The 25,536-nt window shown below is 47.7% G+C and overlaps 1 protein-coding gene across 2 annotated transcripts in view; it reads left to right on the top strand.

The window, feature by feature from the left end:
• The window catches only part of zeb2b (zinc finger E-box binding homeobox 2b), a 101,407-nt gene that overhangs the window by 55,263 nt on the left and 20,608 nt on the right, over positions 1–25,536 (top strand). For both annotated transcript variants that reach the window (XM_072448614.1, XM_072448621.1), the window contains exons 2-3: positions 18,594–18,845; positions 24,161–24,229. In XM_072448614.1, the coding sequence (XP_072304715.1) occupies positions 18,594–18,845; positions 24,161–24,229 (321 nt within the window). The remainder of the gene's footprint in view (positions 1–18,593; positions 18,846–24,160; positions 24,230–25,536) is intronic.

Here is a 25,536-nt window from a genome sequence, read left to right on the forward strand (position 1 = left end):
TGCTCTGCTCCTCCTGCTCTTCCCCTCCTGCTGCTCTGTTCCTCCTGCTGCTCTGTTCCTCCTGCTGCTCTGCTCCTCCTGCTGCTCCTCCTGCTGCTCCTCCTGCTGCTCCTCCTGCTGCTCCTCCTGCTGCTCCTCCTGCTCCTGTTAAAATAATATATAATAAAATAAAAAAGGTACTAAAAATAAAAGCAATATTACATTATTTGCGTTTAACTTCGGATATTCTTTACTTTTCTGATTATTATTGTCTTTTCTTCAGAAATAACAGACTTTGGGATCCAGCTTTTTCCAGTTTTAAGTGTTTTATTATAACGATAATAATATGCAGATATTATTAATGGTACACTCATTACAGCCAAACATTGTAAAAGGAACTCAGTGGTGTAAACATTGTGTTTGGATCAGGATCAGAAGAAGAATGTGCATTATTCATGTTTTGTCGAAAAGCATTTTCACCTCATACTTTATGTACTTGTTGTTCTCGAGTGAGAATATTTCAAAGACTTGTCTCCTTTACACAGCCCTGATCACATGCAACGTGTATTATTATTGTGTGGAAATCTAGTTTGTAGTGCAGTGGGACAAAGGCAGAAGTGGAGCTGCAGTGTCAGCAGAGCCGAGCACCGAGGTGGTATTTTGGCTAATCAAATGACTGTTATTGCTCAAGTCCAAGGAGTTGTTGGGAAATTAGTTTCAAAATAGGTGATGGCTAAAGCTGTGCTTCTGCGACTGCTTGCTGGGAACTGGACACTCATTCTTGTTACAGAACAATCCCTAATCAAGTCGATGGGCGGTTGTTTTTACAAAATGTCCTGTAACAAAGTATTTGCAGTTTATAATTTGTACTGTTTTGTGGACAATATTACACTTTACTATAAAGTATATTTCAAATTACATTCTGTTGAGTTTAGTCTTGTTGGACTTGGGGGAAACTTTGCAGTGTCAATGCAACACGATTGTGACCCCTCGAGGAATGTGTGTCTTGGAACAGCTGTATGGTTCAAGTGTGTGTTTCATAGGCAGCTTGTGTGGATCTGTCAGCTTCTCCTCACGACATGGTAAACCAAGACTTTTTAAGACGATTCATTGTATGAACGGCCCATTAGTCGTAGTCATTTCATTGCACATTTTTAAAGAGACTAAAGATTCTAAGGGATTCTCTTGAGGTGTCATTGAATAGGATTAATATCTCTATTATGTCCACGTAAAACTAAAACTGGTGTAAAGCAGGTCAATGTCTTCTAATAACATGGGCTTTTTGCTTTTCTCTTTCACAATTCATCACAAAACACAAACAAGTTGCTATTTTAAACTACAAGATCAATATTGCAAGTTTGCCAAAGCGTTATCTGACAAAGAAGGATAGGATTCAACATTTGTGGCGTTGCTGTGTGCAGCCTGTGCGTTGCCGTGGAGGTCTTGTGCCATTATTAAGAGGCTGAACGGACAGTTGTTTCCTGGCTGTCAGCTGTTGCTCTGGGCCTCCAAATAGGGTGGGGGGACGGTGGGGTTAAGGGGGTACTGCGCTGCCCAATGTAATTTTTTCTCCTCATCCTGACAGCCTGTTGGAATAAAGTGGCCGGGCTCTCTGGCGGGGTGATCGGAGGGGATTGCTTCTTAGGTTGACAAATGATTAGCCGTTATCTGGGAGCAGGATTTGATTTGGGTGTTGTGTCAGCGGCCGTTGCACCCGCCTCCCCTTTCCTCCCAAGCTGACTCAGGTGTCTCGTGGGATGCAAGGACAAGCCTCTACTCCCCCAACCCCCATCACCTCTCCTGCCAGGGGTCAGAACCTTGTAATCCATCGTAAAAACATTCTATGGGTCTGTAGTGTTTAAGAAACATTTTGTTATTAAGACTTCAGACCCTCAACCAAAAAAGCAGCATAGACCTGTGGCTGTAGTCGACTAAAGACGGCCTTGGTCGACTAAAAGAATCATGGCAATGATTAGTCGAGTAAAGGGGGCTTAAGCGAGCTCTACAAACTTAGCATTTGGCCCAAACTACACTTCAACACTGATGATGACAACTGTGCATCCAGAAAAGCACTAGAACTCTGTATATTTAAGTGTAAACATGCCAATACCTCTGACCAGTGCCCGCTCAGACTCACACCATGACCATTCCTTTCTGCTGCGGTCAATCCCAATAAAATAGCACTATGACATCGTGTTCTAGTTGATTGATACACGAGTATATTTGGGTTCACTTTAATCACATTTGAAGTAACAGTTTGGGGGGATGTGTCATGTGAACGGTGGTTATCTGAGAAAAGACTGACGTGCACCTTCACTGCCGCCTCTAATGAAGAGGGCTGACAGGCTTAAAGATCGCGACCCATTAATTCCTGGGTACACTTCAATGCCTTGTCCGTCTAATGGCTCTTTGGCACCTTGGGTTCCTGTTGGAAGCCAATTTAGCCGTGACACCGAGGCGGGTGCAGCGCGCAGCGGCGTCGCCCACATTCGGGGAGAAGAGTCAAGGTGTTAACGCCTGATTGGCCGCTCTCTGCTGCTGCCTGCCACCTCTTCGACACAGGCTTTTCATTCGACGGCGCGTGTAGACATTGGCCCCCTGTGCTTCTCGCCATGCTTTGTAGAGATAAGAGAATGTGAGGTATAATCATTTTAAAGAATGAAACTAGAATATCCCTATGTCGTCAGAGTAAATAAGTTCTCCCCATGCCGGCAGCGCCCCGTGGGATCAATTAGCTGCCCATTACCATAGATACCGAGTTCCTTATGCAACAGCCTGCTACAACATTTGAGAGCGAAGGGGAGAGAAAAAGATTGTTCGAGGCCCTGTCAGACTTCACCCCCGGCTTGAAAAGCATTGCGGGAGGCTATGGCGAGTCACGCAGGTCATGAAAACAACATGAAAACGTCGCTGTCAGACGCTCTGTTTTCATTAGCCGAAACAACAAACAGCGTACAGACCGAGAGAGACGAGGAGAGCAGGAAGGAAAGAGTGAGGGCTCCTTAGGGACACATACACTTCCCCAGCTCATGAGAAGATCCTAACCCTAACCCTCCGAGGTGGCCTAATATGTCTCTTATTTCGCACTCAAACATTAGTTGCAGGTGATCCATGTAGCATTTCAGACACGCTCGGTTCTTCGGTTACAGTCTATTCCCCAAGAGCGAACTTGTACCAGCGCAGATCAACTCCCTGTGGACTCAACCGGGCCAAAAATGTATGCAGCAAAGTCAGTGTGGATAAAAATGTCCAAGCCCTGCATCTCTTGCTATGTTAACTACACATGAGGGATTTGTCCCGCTGTAAGCACCGCCTAGCAGAGGTTCTGTATGGATATGTCCCGGGCTCTCCACGGGGACCAGGCATTGTTCGACACTCCAGCCCCGGTTGGTTTGCGGTTGCTGATATTTTAACTACGGTGATGATAGCCTGGGTTGTTTGGTTCTCAGGGGCGTTCCCGTGCTCCCGCCCTGTCTGCTACCTCCAGTGCTCTGTAGAAACTCGACTTTTCAACATCTTCCGTGTGATTTATGACCTCTCCATCAGATTCCCCCGGGTCCTCCCCTGGCGCGCACACAGGCCCTGCCACAGCAACTCCTGACTATAATAGATTAGGTGCAGTTATCCGCAAATGGATCCTGTAGCTCCAAACTAACTGCTAAGACAGCGCTGGTATGATTGCAAAGGTGGAACGGGGCCTCGCTGTGACCTGGCTGTTTACTTTGCATAATTACCTGTTTAGAATGAGTTAATAGGCGTACGGAGCCCCTGCGGCAGGGATGAAAGGCCAGTGTCTCCGTTCATCACCGGTTTAAGTGTGCCAGTGTGCGTGCCTTTCTTCTGCCTCGAAAGGAGAAAAAAGTTTCCTTATCAGGTATGTACTTAAAAGAATCCCACTGCTCTGAGCGTCTTGGGGGGAAAGTGGAGAGAAAGATGAAAGGCTTTTGTTAACAGTGACGCTTGGCCCTAGGTTTCCTGCCTGTGCGGAGACCCCCTGTCCCTCCCCTCTGCCGCTCCACTGCCACTGCCTCGCTGTCTTTGAGGGGGGGCAAAGTAAACCCTTTTGCCGCCTGCCGGTGTTAGATTAAATACCGAGATGGCGACAGGAAAAAGGCAGGGAGGAAAAACAAAACAAAAGTGCCGGTGCCAGCCTCGACTGCGGAGCGAGGACGGTGAGGAAGAGTTATCAGGTTGGCGACGGAAATGGCCAGTTAAGTTTGCGAGACTCCGGCTCCTGTGCAGCCCAAACACGCCGCGCCGCGTTTTCAGCGCAGCTATCAACTCTCTCTGTGGGCATATCTGAGCGAGAGGTCACCGTTTGTCTTGCTTATCGGCTGCAGAAAGTCAAGGTGTCTGGGCCGAGGAACAACACTTTCATCATCAGTGGCTTTATCACTGCGAACTTTGCTGGAGCCAAACACACTGTTTGCTCCGCGCAGGAAAATATCTGTGAATGAACTTCCTTAGTCTGGATAAGAGGGCCCGGATGCCATTTGAGAGCAGGTAATGAAGACATGTTAACAATATGGAACAAGCGCTGATGGAAATGTGACTGTAATTTACCACAATCACAGCTTAATCTTTGTTAGCCACAAGCTGTAGAATCTAACAATCCAAAGCAAAGAGATATTTTTAATTTATCAGGAAACCAAGCAGGACAACATAAAAATGTCTTAATGTTTGACGTATTCACATATATTAAATATTCGATTCAAATATATCACAGGTGCTCAGTCGTGTGTGTGAAATATTTCAAACTGTTCCTGTTTCAGATGAATATAAACTGTGGCTCTTGTCGTGGCTCATCCCCGTCCTCTGGCTCTGTGGCTCTGTGGCTCTGTGGCTCTGTGGCTCTGTGGCTCGTCAGAGAAGGTGGAGAAGACACTGAAATGGCCTTTGTTTGCTCAGCGAGCGCCCCGGCCGCTCTGTAAAAGCACCAGCGCTATGCATCGTAATAATGAGACCCAATAAACTCCGTAATGTGTTTAACTGGTACACTGGTGTGGGTGACCGATTACGGGGGGTCGGCGGTGTGGCAGCCAGCCCACGTCTCCGCTGTTCACCTTTGCACCTCGGCATCTGTCCTGCTAATAGGCTCCCTTCCACTTCCACCGCGGCGCCGACGAGTAGCCCCGAAAATCCTCCTGGCGAAAGCTCTTCCCTCATTCCATTTTCCCAATTAGACGCGAGGGCATGATTAGTTTATTAGCAGTTGCAAAAGCTATACAGAATGTGTTTGCGGATTCTTAGCTGTTAATGAGCAAACGCAAAACCCTATTGAACGGACAGAGGGGGGGCGCGCGTTCTTGTCTAATAATAGCGTCCCAAAGACAAAAGATGCAGGAAATGGCGTTATAGAAATGAGTAGAACAATAGAGGTCTACCGGCGTTCTTAATGACATGCTCTTTCATTGCGAAAATTGTTTCTCTTTTGGAATTATGTATGCTCACCGACAACTCCTTCAGGGTTTGGCAAGGCGCTCGGCTCGGGCCCCGCACTGCCAGGTTCAACGGCACGAGGGAATCGGGGCAGGTCTTGAAGCTTTGAGACACATTCACCTGTGGGGAATGAACTTGCCGCAGCCCGCTCTTTGTTTTGCCCGCGCGCTGGCAGGATTAACCGCCTCCTTTACAAGCCAGGTAAATTGTTCATTAGGGTTGAGTTAAAAGGGGGCGGGAGGGAAGCTGGAGGAGCTTGTCTACGCTGGCATGGCTGCTGAGGAGCGCCAAGAACAAACAAGTCGGAGCATTTGTTGAACGGCGTAATCTACACATCAATTATCCCAGCGAGCTAATTAGCACCTCGGCAGACCCCAGGTACCTGAGCGGCTCACACACTCGCTGGTGCGCGGCGCTTTCAAGCCCTGATCAAAAACAGGAGAGCTGACAGGAAGACGGAGGCAGGACCCAGGGGTAGGGCGCGCTTAGATCAAAATTTCCTTTTTACTTACAGTATACAGAGAATGGGGAGATCGCATCTGTTGCAGCGATTCTCATCATGGCGCTTGAGAAACCTACGCATATGCATATGCTGTGCGTTTACAGTCCGGACTCATCAATGGTTATTAACTTTTGTCAGTCATGTGATGCGTAGGTGTCTTTGAACTCGCTTCACTTGTGATTATGAGGAAGCTGAAGAGAACAGTGCAAGTTTAACTACAACTCCATTAGCCTTAGCGTGGACAAAGACTTCATTCACGGTGAACAAATCGTTTTTGAGACTGATTCAAGTTTAGTAAATTGTTAATTAAGAATTTAGGGTTTTAATTGAGTAGTTATTAAGCTTGTATCATCATAAATTAAGTATTTGTTCATGTTTTATTGAAGCATTTTTGTTGTGTATAATATTCATCCCATTTGAACACCATTGAGTCTCTTTTTTCTGTGCACGAGATGCTGAATCTTCTCCAATGCCTAATATAATTCACAACACTACATCATTTCAATTTGCGTTACGATATTTACCGTCTGCTGGTGACTCCTGTTGACGCATGCAGCCGTAGGCGGGAGGTAAAGAGCCGTAGCAACATCCGGCGCCGTTCTGAACTGTGCACCCATCTGAAGCGAGCGAGCGCGAGGGATCGTGCCCGACACCACATAAACAAACGCTGGTATCAGAAAGGTCAGTGTCGTAACACGGCTTCTTGTTAAGGTAGAACTCACCTCCTCCATCACTCCCACTGCGTAATTAAACGTGCAGATTTGTCTCTCCCGCGGCTACAAAGACCGACAGGTACAACATGAACAACAACAAAAAACCTGTCAGAAGGCATACTTAGCCCGGGTCTGCTGATGCTGTTCGCTCCCGCCCACATGGTCCAGTCAGGGGCCTCTGCGGGGCCGCTGCGGGGCCAGTGTTTGTTGCCATTCACCGCGATGGAGGGAAAAGGTTAAGTCGTGTCATCTCGTGCTGGTTTACACCTGCCGAACCTGCCATCGGCGCTCGGGAAACACAGGGCCGTGCATGTGTTGTGAGCGTGCACATGCACAGGCCGTACAGCGAGGTGCACGCGCACAGGCCGTACAGCGAGGTGCACGCGCACAGGCCGTACAGCGAGGTGCACGCGCACAGGCCGTGCAGCGAGGTGCACGCGCACAGGCCGTACAGCGAGGTGCACGCGCACAGGCCGTACAGCGAGGTGCACGCGCACAGGCCGTGCAGCGAGGTGCACGCGCACAGGCCGTACAGCGAGGTGCACGCGCACAGGCCGTACAGCGAGGTGCACGCGCACAGGCCGTACAGCGAGGTGCACGCGCACAGGCCGTGCAGCGAGGTGCACGCGCACAGGCCGTGCAGCGAGGTGCACGCGCACAGGCCGTGCAGCGAGGTGCACGCGCACAGGCCGTGCAGCGAGGTGCACGCGCACAGGCCGTGCAGCGAGGTGCACGCGCACAGGCCGTGCAGCGAGGTGCACGCCCTCGCTGAACGTGCTAAAGACACAAACTGATGAGAAATGAGGGGAAAAGTGTGTTGTTTTCATCGTGGATCACAGTGTAGTAGATCTGACCAGTCACATTCTCATTAGAGTAATCAGTTAAGTATAATACAGTGTGATTATTGTCTGTTTTTACTCGCACAAAATAAATCTGATCATCAAAAACACTTGACCTGGGTCAAGTTAATCAATGGATTTTTAGAGAGAGAAAATAACTGTTTGTATCTTTAACATTTTTGTCTCTTTCACATTAGTTTTATCTTTTTAAATGACGTTTGAATGATCTGATGAAGTCCAGAAACAGGATAATGATCATGAGTGTGTGTTAAAACCCTTTACCTGCTGTAATAACATCACTCGTACTCATTTGTGAAACATACATTTAAAGTTCTGTTTCAGTGAATCAGTCAAACTCGGTCAACACAAGAATGACAGTGAAACGTGTTATATTCAGTGTTGGGAGGAAAAGTATTTAGTTACAAAAGACTAAACACCTGCTTTAAAATATATTCTGTAACACATTCTGTTACATGGCCCAATCGAAGCACTATATTCCAAATACTTTGAATACTTTGAATACTTTGAATACTTTCACATTGTATTGTAGTGTAAAAACATGAAAACAACTTTGTGTTTATTTGTTCTGCGTTTATGACTTACGTTTGCAGCTGTGTTTTCTTCTTCTCCCTCATAAGAGCAGTTTGAAGTGTATTCCTCGGCTTTTAGGACTTTACCTGTATTCTGAGAGAATACAGTTACTCTAAATTAGTATTCTGACCGTGTACATGTATTAAGTACTTGCTCATTGCTGATTATAAGACAAAACTGTTTTTCAAATGGCTTGAAATCCGGATCTAAAGATAAAATTAATAATACAATTGATCCCATTAAAGAAGCTGAATGACATTTGTCCCCTCATAACCCCCTCCCCCCCACACTGTCGGCACCGCTTAATTGGGAAGTTGGTAACAGTTTCAGAGCACTGCCTCTCTCTAGAGGCCCCTGCTCACAGCCAGGGCCCGGCTCCTCTCAACCTGTGTGTGTGTGTGTGTGTGTGTGTGTGCGTGTGTGTGTGTGTGTGTGAGCCCCGATTGGACGGCCCCGTGTGCCAGTTGCCTGCTGGGTATCCCGTCCCTTCCCTCTTTTGCCCCCCTTTGCCTATGTCCTGGTGGTCTGTCGATACCTGGCGCCCGCTCGCTCACTCGCCCGCTCGCCTGCTCGCCCGCCCGCCCGCTCGCTCAGGTGACGGGGCCCTGTGTGCAGGGGGGAACAGATGCCATTTTAACACACTCATTAGCATGTGAATGAGAGCGGGGCCCCAGACTGCCAGTGGACAAGAGAGGGAAGAAGAAAGATCGACCCCCGCCTTTACCCCACCTCACCCTTGCTAGTCCCCATCACCTGGACCCCTTAAGCCCCCTTTTGGCCCCCTCCCGTCTCCCTTTTGGCCCCTCGGTTCATCCCGTCTGATCTCTTTGGTCCATCTGAGCTCCCAGGCCCCCCGCCCCTTCTCCCCTCACGCTGCTCGACCTTTTAACAGCTGCTGACTGCGGGGAGAGTCCTTGGTTTTTAGTTTTTTGGCAGGTAGCGAGCGAGCGAGCGGCAGAGCGGCCGGTGTGTTGTCTCGTCTTAACTCCGTGGCGCTGTTTGGCTCAGATAAAGGCGCCGGCGACCCTGAAGCCGCGGACAGGAATGTCAAACAACCTTGGCCTGATCAAACCACTTGTTATTTTTGCCGTATCTGCCGAACCTGCGAGGAGCGCACAGACTTCTGAGGCGACGCTGCTCGTACATGCTAGCTGCGGCGCGCTCCTGTCGTGCTAATCGTTTCTTCAGTTCTCACAGCATCAATCCGTTTAGCAAAATTCCTTACATTTTTCCAATAAGATGATTTCAAAGCCCTCCTGAAATAGTTGCAGTCTTGACTATAGGAGTTCCGCTTGTTCCTCTGCAGCTGGCGCTGCTTCTCTGCATCAAAAGCTTCTGTTAGCTCATAATTACAGCTCAGGTTCTGCTTAACCGTTATTAACAAAAAGTACAGTAATCTGGCGTGGCACTGCAATATGTTACCGACGCTTACTAATTAATCTTACAGGGAGTGTAATAAATTCACAATATCAGATTGCTGCAATACTGTATATAGATTTATTAAAGCTTTTAATCAGTTCTGGCAAAATTAATTTTGCAATGATTGCTTACATTTGAATTTGCATATACTTAGTGCGACTAATTTATTTTTATAGATTCCTTTTTATTAAAGCGCGGCACGTGGAGCACGTCAGGGTGAAGAATTGCAGCTTTGTGCTGGTGCGCGGCAAAGGGGAAACACATGTTCTCCCCAACTTAAGTGACCGACCTTTGTCGACCGGCTGACCGTCTCCACCTGGACATCTGTGGTCAATATGTTCGCTTGTTTCACACGAGTGTTTTTATGCAAATGAGCCATCCACTGTATTTACAGAACACATTTAATAAACCAGACTGTTCCCAAAGCGCTGCACATATTTAAGGAAACAAGAATATGACTCAGTTCAGGCTCCTGACCATCATCAACCTGTGACCTGTGACCTTTGACCTTTAGCTCCACCGTAACATCTTCCCTTAAACTTAATATGATGGCATAAAACAACACGTGTAAGAGTCTTGTAGCTTTAACATGAACGATGGCTAAAGGTGTCAACTATCTGCTCCAGCGAGGTCCTGTCTGCGCCGTATCGTGCGAGCGCTCACACCCAAACTTTGATAAGAGCCATCGAAAAACAAACCCGATGTCGCCGCGCAAGGCCACTGTCGCCGCCGGCAACGGAGCGAGCGTTTACCACTGTCGCCGCCAACGAGCTTTTATTGTGACAGAGCCAAAGAGAGAGGAAGCTGTGAACGAGAGAAGCACAGATGTGAAGGAGTGACGGCTTGTTGCATCACACACACACACAGAGACACACACACACACACAGAGACACACACACAGAGACACACACACACACACAGAGACACACACACACAGAGACACACACACACACACAGAGACACACACACAGAGACACACACACACACACACACACACACACACACAGACACACACAGAGACACACACACACACACACACACACACACACACACAGAGACACACACACACAGAGACACACACACACACACACACAGACACACACAGAGACACACACACACACACACACACAGAGACACACACACCCACAGACATACACACACAGAGACACACACACAGAGACACACACACACACACACACACAGAGACACACGCACACACAGAGACACACACACACACACACACACAGAGACACACGCACACACAGAGACACACACACACAGACAAACACAGACACACAGACACACACACACACACATTACACACACACACACAGAGACACACACAGAGACACACACACACACACACATTACATATTACAGCATTAGAATGAGAGCTAGCTACAGTTACCAGGGGAATTAGCATAAAAATGGCAGTGTTTCCTCAGTAAAGATTTGCATTTATTGAGATTTTTTTAATTCACCTGAATAATAAAAACAAGAAAATAACTGTGGAAAGATAATTAATATGTCAAGTGGCAAAATTGTTGTAAATAAATTAACAAATAAACATAGTAAACAACGAACTGAAATGAATGTTTATAACATCCATCCATCCATTTTCTACCGCTTGGTCCCTTTCGGGGTCGCGGGTGACTGGAGCCTATCCCAGTGACTTCGGGCCTTAGGCGGGGTACATCCTGGACAGTGGCCAACTCGTCGCAGATGTTTATAACAACACAATAAAAAAATCTAATTCAATAAAAAAGTTATTTTATATATATATATATATATATATATAAAATAATATATATATATATATATATATATATATATATATATATATATATATATATTATTTTATGGAAGCTCAAATACTTGTGAATGGGAAGGGAGGGGCCACCTTTAACAGGATGTATGTATATGTGTGTGTGTGTCTCTGTGTGTGTCTCTGTGTGTGTGTGTCTGTGTGTGTGTGTGTTTGTCTCTGTGTGTGTGTGTGTGACAGTAATATCAGCTGCAAACAGGCGTAAACACGGAGCGCGGGCCCCAAACGCAGGTGCTCCGGTCACAATGCGGGCCCCGTGCTTCCTTCACACTCCTCGTTTTATACACGCCGCGCCACACAAAGCCCCGCACATTTCAAATACTTTAAAGTGCGCGCTGCATTCACTGGCCCGCGGCGTAAAAGGCTCTTTATCGTGAGGGGAAATTAGCGATGGTCCTTCTTCCTGTGTGAGAAGACTCTGTGTATTTGGTTAGTTACAGTAATTACGGCCCAATAACTGACAGCCAAAACCAGGCAGGAGAACGTAGGGGCTGTTTTTTTCCCCTTCCCTCAGCCGCGCTCAGCCGCGCTACCGAACATCTGCTCAGAGATTTGCATATTAATTAACCCATATTAACTCTAATTATTCTGGGAAATTATCAAATAAATTAAATTTTCTAATTTTAACCGTTTCTTTCCACCGTTCCTGCAGCGTGACGTTTGTGGAGGTAACGCCGGGTGGCACCTGGAATGTAAACAAACTGAACCTTTCTCGGATCCAAAATGCCCAGCCCCCGTTCTGTTTGCAACCTATCCCACCTCCCACTCTCCTGGCCCCGGGGTCCTGAGGGCCAGGGGAGGCTTTGTGCATCTTATTCTTCTGCTTTGGCTTGTGTGATGGGAGAGTGGTGTGGGGCAGGAGGGGGGCCATGGAGGCAGGAACATGTGTGCGGGGCAGGGGCAGGGGCAGGGGCAGGGGCAGGGGGAGGGGGCACACAGATGGTGGATCCAGGCGAGGGCCCTGATCCAGGCAAAGGTGGGCCCCGGTCTGAGCTGTTGAGCAAACCTTCGAGCCCCCAGGAACACCCTTCCCCTCACCCAGAAAAACACTTTTTAAAAATAAATCACCCTCCATCGGCCCCTGCACCGGCCCCTGCACCGGCCCCTGCACCGGCCCCTGCACCGGCCCCTGCACCGGCCCCTGCACCGGCCCCTGCACGCCTGTTGCTCTTCCCGGGCCTCTTCAGCAAATAAATGAGACTTTAATTGAATTAGAGTCCGGGTCTCGTCAGTGAAGCAGTCGACAAACAACTGCTTCTTGTATTTAAGTGCAACATGAGACAATGTAACGTTTGTAAACTCACATTTTTAGTAACGCGTTGAAAAAAATATATATTAATCTTAAATCTCTAAATATTATAAAACGTTACGATTAAGATTTTTTTTTAAATTATTATTATTTCCTTTTTTAATTTTGGTGATACATGCATTTTGAAGTTCTATGTTTTTAAATACAACATACATATTGCATTTGGCACTTTTTAATACACTTAATAAATCATGAACAAAGACTTACTTCATGATGAACACATTATTTAAACGATGAGTTCATTCTGAATTAAGTCTTTATTTAATTATCATAAAGTGGTTCCTCATTGGTTTTCCTTAATACAATCTTCATTTTCCCTGCGCAACTTTTCCGCCCTTGTATGAGTCAGGTGACCCTGGCCCCTCCCCCTCTGTGCGCTGACCGGAGCAGCCCACTGTCCCAGGTCAGGGTTACACTTCACTGAGTTTTCAGGACTCTCTCTCTCCCTCTCCCCCCCTCCTCTCCCTCTCTCTCCCTCTCTCCCTCCTCTCCCCCTCTCTCCCCCTCCCTCTCTCCCCCCCTCCTCTCTCTCTCTCTCTCTCTCTCCCTCCTCTCGCCCTCTCTCTCCCTCTCTCTCTCCCTCTCTCTCCCTCTCTCTCCCCCTCCTCCCCCCTCTCTCTCCCTCTCTCTCCCTCCTCCCCCCTCTCTCTCCCTCTCTCTCACCCTCCCCCCCCTCCTCTCCCTCTCTCTCCCCCCCCTCCTCTCCCTCTCTCTCTCCCTCCTCTCCCTCTCTCTCCCTCCTCCCCCCTCTCTCTCCCTCTCTCTCTCTCTCTCTCTCCCTCCTCTCCCCCTCTCTCCCCCTCCCTCTCTCTCTCCCCCTCTCTCTCCCTCTCTCTCTCTCTCTCTCTCCCTCCTCTCCCCCTCTCTCCCCCTCCCTCTCTCTCTCCCCCTCTCTCTCTCTCTCTCCCTCCTCTCCCCCTCTCTCCCCCTCTCTCTCTCTCTCCCTCCTCTCTCTCTCTCCCTCCTCTCGCCCTCTCTCTCCCTCTCTCCCCCCTCCTCTCTCTCTCTCTCTCTCTCTCCCTCCTCTCTCTCTCTCCCTCCTCTCGCCCTCTCTCTCCCTCCTCTCTCTCTCTCCCTCCTCTCGCCCTCTCTCTCCCTCCTCTCTCTCTCTCCCTCCTCTCGCCCTCTCTCTCCCTCTCCCCCCTCCTCTCTCTCTCTCTCTCTCTCTCCCTCCTCTCTCTCTCTCCCTCCTCTCGCCCTCTCTCTCCCTCTCTCTCTCCCTCTCTCTCTCCCTCCTCCCCCCTCTCTCTCCCTCTCTTACACCCGTCCTTCACTCTTTCTCTCCGTCTCCTTTCAGAGCTTTTGTTTGCCCTCTGCCACCGTCCTTTCACCAACTTGGCCCCGTTGTGGCCCTTGTGCTCGATCTCACCATTATACTGGGACAAGATAGTGAGAAATATGCAAACATGGCGGCTGAAGTTCTTTGTGGTGTGTTGTGGTTTCTGCTGTTGGATTTGGGCTAACTTTAAAAAGTGCTTTCCTGGTTTTAAAGCCCTTCAATTCACCCGAAAGAATTGGTTGCTGTTCTGTTAATCCATGGGTTTAAATTCAAACCGTTACTATAGTGACTAACAATTTAAAACTGATTATTAGATTTTTTTAATGGGAAAAAACTGTAAATTGTCTCTCTTACTTCTGGTGATTTTCCTTACACAAACATTGACATTAAAATAGATTTGATTGATCAAGTGAAATATGCAGAAATAACGCGTGCTTCAAGAGGGTTGAACATAAAGTCTACTTACTTTCTAATTGTGAAATATTCCGTGCTTTGGCACCTTACATTGGACTGATATTTCCTTGAGCCTGTTAGTTTCATGGCTGCTGTGGCCGTCCTGAAGGTTCTCATTTTAGGAAAACACGCACACACTGTAATTTACTACAAAGGGAGACAAAAGTCCATTTAAGTTGGCTGTAACCTTGCCAAAGTCTTTCTGGAGTGTTGTAAAGTCTGTTCTTAGGTGCGCGCTTGCCAAGAGACAGAAAAACTGAATTGCTTGAACTCTGGCAGACGGGAACAATGGCAGGCAAAAGGACGGCCCACGTATCGGCGAGCGCTGGCTGTACCCACGAGGCAGCGGCGCCCTGGCTCGCCACCTCTCACGCCCTCCTACTCCAAAACAGCTCCCCGCAGCCATCCAGGTGATCGGCTTCATCCAGGAGACAGGCAGCCAGCGCCGGCACTTACCGTCCAATAGGGAGGCTGTCCTGGCTCATTATCCGCGTAGGAGGCCGAGCGTGTCACCCAGGGCTAAGCCTCGACACTCTGCTAAAAAGTCAGCCGGGGTTAGCATGAGAGCAGCTTCCGTGGGTGTTAGCCAGTCCCCTGCAGCCATCACCTCTCCAGCTCCCAAACCGCTGTGTGCACTCCTCTGGCTCTGGCAACCCCGCTGCCCTCTCCACCGCTCCTCCACAGCGGCTTTGGGATTGTTAAATAAATATGATTATACCTGTTACAACTGCAAAGTGCTCCTCCAAGTGCAGGGAGCAGGTGCGCACTTCCAGACGAGGGTTCCGCACTTGGAATACGAGACGCACTCGGCGCAGATTTATGAAAAGGCTGCGAGCGGCAATTCTTTGATTTGTTTTTTTTCTCCTCTACGGGTGTAATTTTTTCGTAAGCACCATAAAGATGAATTCACACATTTTATTTACAGTCACACTCTCGCATGCCATAGCTGTAACGCACATCCAAAGTCTCAGCAAACAGATGTACGGGTCAACATCAAAGTCGGCGGCGCTTTCTCGGAGCGACTTTGAATGCAGCATGTGGCCCGACAGCAGTTGTCAAAAACCAAATCATAGAGAGTTATAATGGAGTCGATTATGGCTGCGACATTAAAGGCATTCTTGATCACGGCTGCTATTCATACGGTGTCAAACCTGCCACTTTGTAAATACGATGGGCTCAGATTTGGAGTCGGGCACACTACATTAATTCCCCTCGTATCTGCGGAATCCAGCTGTCAACGCTGACGTATTGCCTGCAACATTGTTTTTCACTTTATTTATCTTCATCAAAAGGAATGAGCGAGTCTTTAGTGAGCTCTGAGGCTGCCACTGCTTCCAGCGTCCTAATCAATATACAATATTCCTCTACTGTGTACTTTCGCCGAGTGACAGCATAATGCCAGGCCTTTGAAAGGGTTATGTCAGATAGTTAAAAACCCAATATTAAACCCAAATTGTGCAGTTACATTTGTCATTTTAATTATCTTCACAACTCCAGTCAAAGAGGCGCCCTTTTATTTACCTTAAATGGGAGAACGAACAGAGCCGTATCAAACAGGTAGCGCCTTAAACTGTAATTGCTATTGTCAAAGATGACACTTAAGGTAAGAAAAATAGACTGGAGCCGCGGCATTTGTGAAGTAAACAATATCTTTTGTCTTTCTCAATCCTCCGCCGCACAAAAGGCTGATTAGGAGCAGGCTTTGGGGGACAAAATAACTGCCTGCGAAATATTAGTAGGTTAGAATTACTTTGTTGCGTGACACAATACTGAAAGATGCTTGACGTTCGGAGAGGGAGAGGCTCTTGTCAGCCCTGGCACCTAAACAATGGCCGCTTCTTGACGTTAATGCTACAACTTGACAAGCACCCCACTGTCATTTCGCCTTCTCGGAGGTATACGTCGGAGTGCGGAGGAGACGGTTGACGTTTGGGGAGCGAATGTAGCTGCGACTGGAGCTTTCAGAAGACAGTTCCGACGCCCCCGCACTCCGACGTGTTCACAAAGTTGTGGACAAGGAACGAGAGAGTCTGGAGTGGCGAAAGGATGCTGTAAAGTTTGCAGACGAGGTGCGTTCGTAACATGCTGCGCAGTGCCACATGTTGCAAAACAAAAGGACGCTCTCTCTGTACTTTTCCAGCAGAAGAATGGCTCTTTAGAACCTGTCCAGCCTTAGATAATTTTATTCAGTGTCCCCCGCTCGGCCATCATTGAGTCTGCATCCAGAGATCAGGTTCACAGGGAAAGGGCTGATCGCTTCCCAAGCCTCCGGCCCTTTGTTCTTGTGGCCCCCTCCCTGCAAAGTTAGGGGGCACAGACATGACGGAGCTGAGCTATGAGGGATTCAGAACCTCGGGGTGATAGGGCACAAAGGGGAATTCCTAAATCACGATGAGCTTATTACTTATAAGGAGAATTAATCTGCAGAGGTTGTTAAAAGTCTCGGCAATTGTGAAGTGATAGACAGGTGCTAACATAGTCGGATGTGTATGAGCTCAGAGAACGACAGAACACGATGAAGGTGTGAGTGGAGCGGACCACCCAGGAATCTTTAACGTCTCATTCCACCCGTGGTCTCCAGCCTGCGCTGCCTTTTTGTCATCTCTAAGGAGCATTACTGAGTCTGAACTTGCCTAAACCCTTGTGATCACACCTCTTGAAAAGGTTTTGTTTCCTCCGTCGATTGGTATTCGAGGCAGGTCAGCGCGCTCACGCACTCCCCCTCTTGTCTACGCGACCCCCAGCGCCCACACCCCCCCTACCTCTCCTCCCACGTCTGAAAGCCCTGTTTTCATTTTAATTTGCACCTGTTGTGCAGTTGTTGGCTGAAGGCAAGTGCGGACCGGTCAATCCTTCCAGACGTGTTGGGAGGAGATGGGTGCAGCTTATTTTTCATACATATGACATGAGCACAAATGTCATGCATTAACTTTATCTTCCTCTTGATTCTGAAAAAGTTCAAGTGCAGAGGCCTGCTCTGGTGAAATATGTGTCTCCGGAATGGTCACAGTAGCAGGCATTTTGCATATTCTGTTTGTATTTATGTTCATATATAAAGGGGACACGCCATTGCAGAGCTATTAGATATAAATCTGTTGATTTTACCAAAGTCTGCTGACTTATGAGCTGGCTGTAGCCTTTTTATGGCTGTGAGACATAAATTCACATAAAACAGCCTCCACCTCTTCACTACGAGCCCCCTCGTGATTGGCTCCACCACAGAACATTCTTGGTTGTGCTGCCAATGAGGTGTGTCCCAGAGCGATGCCATGTTCCTGGCTCGCCCGGCGCTCCATCTGCGCTCCACCAATAAGTCTTGTGACGTCCTTTCATGCCACGATTTATACCGAGCCGAGTCCACACCGACAACCTGCCCACGGTGGACTCATTTACACGTGGCCACCTTTGATTGAGTTCATGGCCTTATTTACAGGCCTCTATTTTAAGCATAGCGGGCATATGTGTGGGACCTGAGTGTTGTGGGGCCTGCTAAGTGTGTGTGTGTGTGTATGTGTGTGTGTGTGTGCGTGTGTGTGTGTGTGTGTTAGAGGCTGTGTGCATTAGGTTTCCGTCATGTCTCTTATGTTCAGAAAAAATACATTTATGTTCACGGTTCAGCGACAAGGCAAATGTAAGATGGTACATGTGATGAATAATCCAAATGACTATAGGTTAAGCCTTTTGTATGCATAGCAATCACATTTGTAATAGTGTATGTGCTATGTGGAGCATCTCAAACGTGACGGCTATGCTTGGAGCTGGGCCCTCCTGAAAGGTGCAGCTCGTTGGTATCCCAGGCATGTGAGCACCACTGAAAATTAGTGGCTATTTTGGCCGCATCTCCCTCCAGCTGTCTGCCGACCGCCAGGCTCAGCGCAGATTCCAGGAGTGGATGCTGTAATTGGGGTGTAACCCACAAAAAAACGCACCCACGCCTTGGAGCGAGCAGTGATGTGGGGTGACCTTTTTAATCTGGGAATAAACCACAATTTCCAAAACAACCTAGCCATATTTTTGTCAGAATTCTCTGTCATTTAACTTTCACATTGAACCGCTTCATGTGCAACAGCTCACTGCTTATAGAATGACGCCTAACTGTCAGCCTTGGGAATACTTCCATGTCATTTCTTGTAATGTGTATGTAAGTTATGATGGTTTGTGGTTGCATAAAGTTGCCTTCTAGTAAAATGGCCATTTCCACAGCCATCCAGACTTAGTTTCCGTGTTTTCTTTCCCTCTCTCCAGCTCTGAACTATGAGAACGTGGTGGAGACCGGCTCGGACTCAGAGGAGGACGACAAGCTTCCGGTGTCAGAAGAAGACCCGCTGCTGAACGGCACAGGAAGCCCCGGCAGCCTGACCAACCCTGAGGCGTCTCCGCGGGTGGAGAGCCACGTCCTGCTGGGCAAAGAGGAGGAGGACGACGACATGAGGGACAGCGGCGTGGAGCACATCTGGCCCGACAACGACATGCTCAGCGCATCCGTGGACGGCGCTGGTGAGTCCTGCTGCTCTCTACTTTGGAGTTTGTGTTTCAAAAAACTTCTTGGCTATAAGTTGGACTGCACTACAAATACTTAGTGCATGATTAATTCTGCGTCCAATAAATGTTTGTGAAAGCAAATCTTCAATCTGTTGCTCTGAATTACGGAAAGAACATCCAAAGATTAGTTCCAAGACAAGCTATTCTGAAAAGTGAAGAAGGCACTACTATGTTTAATGGATTATGAGTTAATGTGGGAGGGTCTTTGACTAAAATGAAGGTTTATTGATCAAAATAGCACCATTGTTAATGGTTTTGTTTGCAAATGTCTTTGGAACTGGTTTGTTTTGACGGGTTCAATTTGGAAGACGTTGAACCTGTTTGTTGGATACTTGCATTCGACGGTCATCCTAACGGTCAGTCTAATATCCCCTGACCCTCAGAGCACATAGTACAAATTGAAATCAATCAAAAATACGACATATTCCAGTGTGACTTGCTGTTCTGTGTACTTTGAACACACTTAAACAGATGTAGCCGGTTCAGGTGAAACTGTCAGTCAGAAAGTGTCCATCCGAGCAGTCTTGGATGCTGTGTGCTCATCCTGGCGCCGATGCTTGTTCAGCGGCGGTAAGCCCCTCCCATCTGTTGCCCGCGCTCGCTTAGACAAACCCCGGCGAGCGCTGGGCAAACACGGCTGTAGCCAGGTCTGCCGGAGGAGCCCCGCCGAACGCTTGCCGCTCGTCGTAAACAGTTTCTTTGCGAGCAGAGGACACCATTTGGTTGACGCTTAAACAAAGTCCCACCCTGAGCCAGACAACACAAACTATTTACATTTATGTATAACCTCGGAAAATAAGAGAAAATGTTTTACTGTTGCAAAGTACAGAAAGGAAAACACATATTTGAGAGATGTTCCAGTGGAGTTGTCCAAAGTAAATGCAGTGGAGTGGGTAGTTCTAATGCTCATGGTGTTGTATTTGAAGAAAGGAGGTTATTAACAGTATTATGATGTATTGTGAGGTCATTATATACTATGCCCGCCTCCCCCCTGCTTCTCTCATTGGTCAGCCTGAATGAGTGACAAGCGACATCACCAATCACAAAGTGAGAAGTCTCAAAAAAAGCAAATAGCGACGTCGTTTTTAGGGAAACTGTAATTTAATTTAGACTTATTGCCCTTTAGTTTGATGTCAGGATTAACTTTTTTTTAAATGCAATAGTAAAGTGATTTAAATATGATACAGAGTGGCTCCACACACAGTTAAACAAAACCTGCTGTTTGTCAAAGCAGGTCTTTATTGTCTGCTGCGCCTCCGACTGCCTCCTCTGCAGTCACGGATGCTTGAAAGATAAATACTTTTAATTAGGGGCAGGGTATAATCATTAAAGGAAGCCAGACTGCTGCAAAAAGTCATTAACAATTTTAAATGAAATTTTTATTTTTATGATAGCCATTTACATGTATAATAAGAGTCAATGATTCTTGGAAGCATGTGACAGGAACAGAGTACGGCGAGAAGTCATGTAAGACAGCCCATTTAAATGAGCTGGCCTTTGCTATTCATTTCTGCTAATGAACTAGCTGTGCACGGTGGCGAAAAAACGGGGAACATTCGGCAGTCTTAAATTTTAATATGGGGTAAAATTGCACATTTATTAGCGACGGAAAAAACTTAGCGAGGATCAACATTCTCCTAAATAACGGATCCGGTCGGGTGTTTAAGAGGAGGGGCGCGAGGAGGAGAGACACTTCAGTAAATAAATCAAGATAAAGGATAAACAAGCTGTCGTTGCATACGGTAATTGTTTATTTGATAAAGACCCGCGGTGCCATAATGTCTGTAATTCAACTATGTAGCAATCCCAGATAATATGCTTCTTGTGTGATAAAGTGGCTGACATATTTCGCCGAGCAAGTCAAGTTCATTAGAGCGTTTGGGAGTCTCTTTCCCAATCTTGCGGGTGCTGTGTTTCCCAGCCTTTTTTTCCTCGGCGGTGCCTAAGTGTCTACAGTGATACCTCAGCACATAACTTGGGCCTGAGATAAGTTCGCACCCCACCTCTCCCTCGACACCCTCCTCGCGCTGATCCGCTCCTATGTTCGGCCGCAGGTTTACGAGGCAGGTTTGGAACGCCGCGGTGAGAAGGGCGGACAGCGTCTCTGTGACGGCGGCGGACAAACAAAGCTGAAGGCGTCCGAGCGAAAAGGAGAGCGAGGGGAAAGTTTTATCGCGAAGCGCGGTGATTCCAGGGCACAATCACAGCCGTGTCTGGAGTTGTCCTTGGGAAGCATGACATCATTATCTTTGACAGACATTTTGAAATAAATCACCTGCTTTGCTTTTGTGCCACTTTTAAAACGGCTCTCGAGGGCGGGACAAGGATTTGTGAACTTGCAACTTTGTCATCGGGGTTTTCTCATTAAATATTAGCTCTTTGTGAGTCGTAAAATGTGCTCTTTTGCAATCCAACCCTTATTGTATTTGTCTTTATTATCCCGTACACATGACTAATCTGTGCCATCTGCTGGTATGAAGCAAAAAAATAACAAAAAAAACAATTTTGTATAATAATTGTAAAGTTTTCATGTTTACATTGTGTGTGTTTTGGTTCTCAAGCCTATAATCTAATCAGAAAACACAATGAACTCCTCACGTTTGGTTGCCAGATAAGCTATAACCAGTTTACGAAAGATAAAATAAAACATGTGCTCTGCTCTCTGTGTACAGTGTGTCAGCCAATGGCACGGCAGGTTCAGCGCCTTTCAAACTCACGTTGCAGCCGTCACCTTCGTTTGAAATATGTTCCACGCTCTCTAAATAATCTGTATTATAACAAAAGCTCCAGTTCCCCAGTGTGTCTTGTTCCAAAAGATGTTTACCTTGTCCCTGTGTAGCAAGACAAATGAGCGCGAATGCAGTGGGCCAGAACTTGAAAGCGCCCGGGCTGCGGCGACCGGCCGTAAAAATGGGAATGTTTTCTGCCCAAACAGCTCCGGTGCGTTGTGAAAATACAATGATTGCGTCGCAGAGGTATTCCGGACACCTCCTGGGTCCAACCTCCCCTTTGCTCTTCCAAGACGCTTGTGTACCTTACCACCTTGGCTCCGTCGTGATTTACTGCTCCCATAACACAGCTCCGCGGACACTCTCATCCAATAGTCTTTCCATGACTAAGAATGGTACATACTTGTGGTTCACCAACCACGAAACCAGATCCTCCTTGTACTATACCTTGTTTGATTTTCTTTCTATTCTCTTGGCAAGCCGTTCACCACTCTGCCACTCTCTCTCCCACTCTCTGCTGGCGTGTGCCAGTGTCCACAGAGCGCAGAGGTATAAGTGGTATTAGCCTACCTCCTACTGGAAGCGAGCCTCTCCTCGGATAACAAAAGTTTTCCAAGGTAAACAGGGGCCTGGAGTCGGTTCGCTAAATCCCTCCACGCGTCCCCGTTTTTGCATCACATCCAAACTATGCGGCCAAATTCGATTACCCAAGGCAAACACGGTGCCGTCATGGACACTCCGGCAACTCCATTCTCCTGGCTGTTTTCATTTGTGGCGTAGGGTTATTTTCAATCTGTTTATTTTGTCACAGCTTAATTTATGTCGTTGAAAAGACGTTTATGTACTCCGGGCGTTGAGTTAAGATGCTCCTCGGTGGTTAAAACGTCCATAAAAACACACACACAAGGAAAGTTAAAGTAGGACATAGGCGTCGTGAGGAGTCTGTCATTATTCCGCGAAGCCATTGACAGGGGTATTTATCATCTCACCACAGCAGCCAAATCTTTAATTTCACGAAACCCAAGGATTGCGAGCATCTGTGAGCATCGGCAAGTCTTGACGTCGCGAGTGTTCCACAAAAACACAAAGAGAGAATGGCTCTTGCCCTGGGCGTAGTGTAAGCAGGAAAACAATATGATCAACATTACACCCACCCTCGTACTCTCAAGACTCCTAAACTACTCGCATCCTTTCAATAGGGACCGGGCCTGCAATGTGCACTTTGGAGACCTAGAAAAAGATGATCTGCTTTGTGAGAAGTTTGCATGTTCTCCTTGTTGGTCGGCCTGCGTGGCTGCTAATTGTTTCACACAGAGCTTATGTGCAGGGGAGCAGCAGATGCACAAACACATTTCTGTCCCTCACGGAGATTGCAAACATGTATTCTGGGAAGCACCTTGATTGAATCTGCGAGCCCCGCCAGGAGGAGGACCTCGCGTGGTCTTGCCCGCCCCCGCTGCATTCACGGGGGGCAGATTCCTGTTTACGAGCCTGTCCACGCCGGTTATTTATGTCCTCTCACCTGTGCCAGGCCATTATCCCGATTGGCATCTGAAGCACTGCTATGGGACCCTCTTAAAATTTGGAGGAAATCTTCTGTCTGACATTGAAAAACGCTGTAAACGTGAAGGTGGTGGAAGTGCACGACACCTGAACATGATCAAGAGGAGAATCAAAGTCGTTTCAATCATCAGAAACGGCTGTGGCGAGAGTGAAGCACGCTATCTTCAACCGTCTTTGTTTCAGTTCGGTTTCCCGTTCCCCACAGATTCTCCGAGCCCGCCCAGCTGAGGTTTCCCCCGACCAATGAGGTTACCCTCTCCCCGCCTGCCTCTGCGAAACATTTGCGCCGCTTCATTTGTGGTCAAAGATCTTTATAGTTTGAGAGCGAGCAGGCTCTGGCTCTCTTTGCCATTTCTTTAAACCAAATGAGGGCATAAAAACAGCACTTTGCACAAAATCGCCCGTTCCAAATGACATATGATAAAAGGTGTCGTGCTGGTGCATTAGGGTGCCACAGTTGGGTGCTAATGCTCTCCGTGTGCGTGTGCTCGCTGGGCGCCTGTGATTGTTCAGGTGGATATTTAATCACGTTGTTTAGCTCCCTGCGCCCGCTCTCTCCGGCGCGCCGCTTCCCCGCCGCCGCTTGTTGTCATGTTAAAGGTAAATAAGTCAATGTCTGGCAGTGATGATAGCATTCATTAAACAGGGCGAGCGAAGCCGCGGCGCGCTCTACACCTCCTCCTGCTGTTTCCACACGGCATTGTGGCACAGGTAAACGCAGCGCAGAGGAACGTACGGTCACTGCAAATGAGAACTGACATGTGTTCAGATGATTGTACAGCACAATGTGGAGGAATTAATTCTACATTATAAACATTGTAAACATCATTGTACTTCCACTTCCGGAGCAGGAATGAAATGTTTTGTTGGTAAAACCTTTTGTGCGTGAGCCACGTTTGCAAATGCACAGCTCTGCCCCGTGACCAGATGTTTGTCGGTTGCAGCACCTAACCTCTCCGTCTCCTCTCTTCTTTGCAGATGAGATGAAGGACGATTTTGACGCCCTGGGAAACGATGGCACTTTGCAGACAGTTGGAAACGGTACAGGTAAGCCTCACCCATCCCGTGCACAGCTCCGCTCTGATCGCACCACTTCTGTCCCCGTTTCCTTGGTTACATTTTGCAACACTGTGTGGCGGCGTTCATTTTAACGTGTACGCTTCCATCGAATTCACAATAACTTGAACTTTGGTCCGAACGTCGATTGAATTCATCTTCATTTTCAGCACTTTTTACAGCGAGGAACTTAGTCTTGTTCCTCGTGTTAAGTGTCTTGTCTGTCGCGGAAGAACCAGAACCACCTGCCATTTCGCATTAAAGCCGACTAAGCTGATTCGCAGCTGCAACACCCCCATCCATGATATCACCGGATGCCATGACAACCGGCTTAGGACACTCGTCAAGTGAACTAAAGTCAACCCTCCCCCGACTTCCCAGTAGAGCCATGTATCTGAGGGATTCTTTTAAAATAGTTTGTTTTTATGTTTGTTTCTTCCTCAGCAAAAAATATAATTAGTTTCGTTTTTTTTTTTTTTTTTTTTTTTTACATAAAAACTAATTTAAACAAGTTAAAATACCCAATTTATATCTAGACAAAATAAAAGTGCTTCATTCTGATCATTTCACTCTAAATGAAGATAAGAGGATAAGACACTCCCTTTTGTTACCAGCAGAGGGCGTAGCCACTAATCCAAAGGTATAAAAGTGGCTTTTCTCATACGTTGTTTCAATTCTAAAATGCAAAGTTATCCAAAAATATGGTTCCTCTGCAGCTGTCAGTGTCTCCCAAATGTTTCTGATTGTGCGCGCTCAGAGAGGCCCGTGGTGCGCGCTCAGAGAGGCCCGTGGTGCGCGCTCAGAGAGGCCCGTGGTGCGCGCTCAGAGAGGCCCGTGGTCCGCGCTCAGAGAGGCCCGTGGTGCGCGCTCAGAGAGGCCCGTGGTGCGCGCTCAGAGAGGCCCGTGGTGCGCGCTCAGAGAGGCCCGTCCTGCACACACGCTTCGCTTTAGAAGCTTTGACAGTTGGCTCACGTTTTTGGGCCTGAAGCGTTTTGTATCAAGGTGATTTCCTCCTTCACCGGCTGCAAGAAAAAGTTAAAAAACCAACATTCCTTTGTCAGAGAAGTGCTGGCTGCTCCGCTGATCCGCACGTGACTCCAGCGCCAGTCTGATTGCTAGCTTGCGCAATTAGCTAACGGTTTGAATAAACGGGAGCGCTAATAAGGATGCTGTAAATGATGCGATCAAACAGGATCCATTGGCACGCGTGACATTTGGGTGCCATCTTTGACTGTCGAATATCTGCCACCTTGACCTTTCGCAAATTGGAGCGCGGCCGAACAAACGGCTCTTAAACT

Source organism: Eucyclogobius newberryi, unplaced genomic scaffold (assembly GCF_026437365.1).
Source record: "Eucyclogobius newberryi isolate DKJ021-1_F unplaced genomic scaffold, fEucNew1.0.hap1 SCAF_1, whole genome shotgun sequence".
Classification (NCBI taxonomy): Eukaryota; Metazoa; Chordata; class Actinopteri; order Gobiiformes; family Gobiidae; genus Eucyclogobius; species Eucyclogobius newberryi.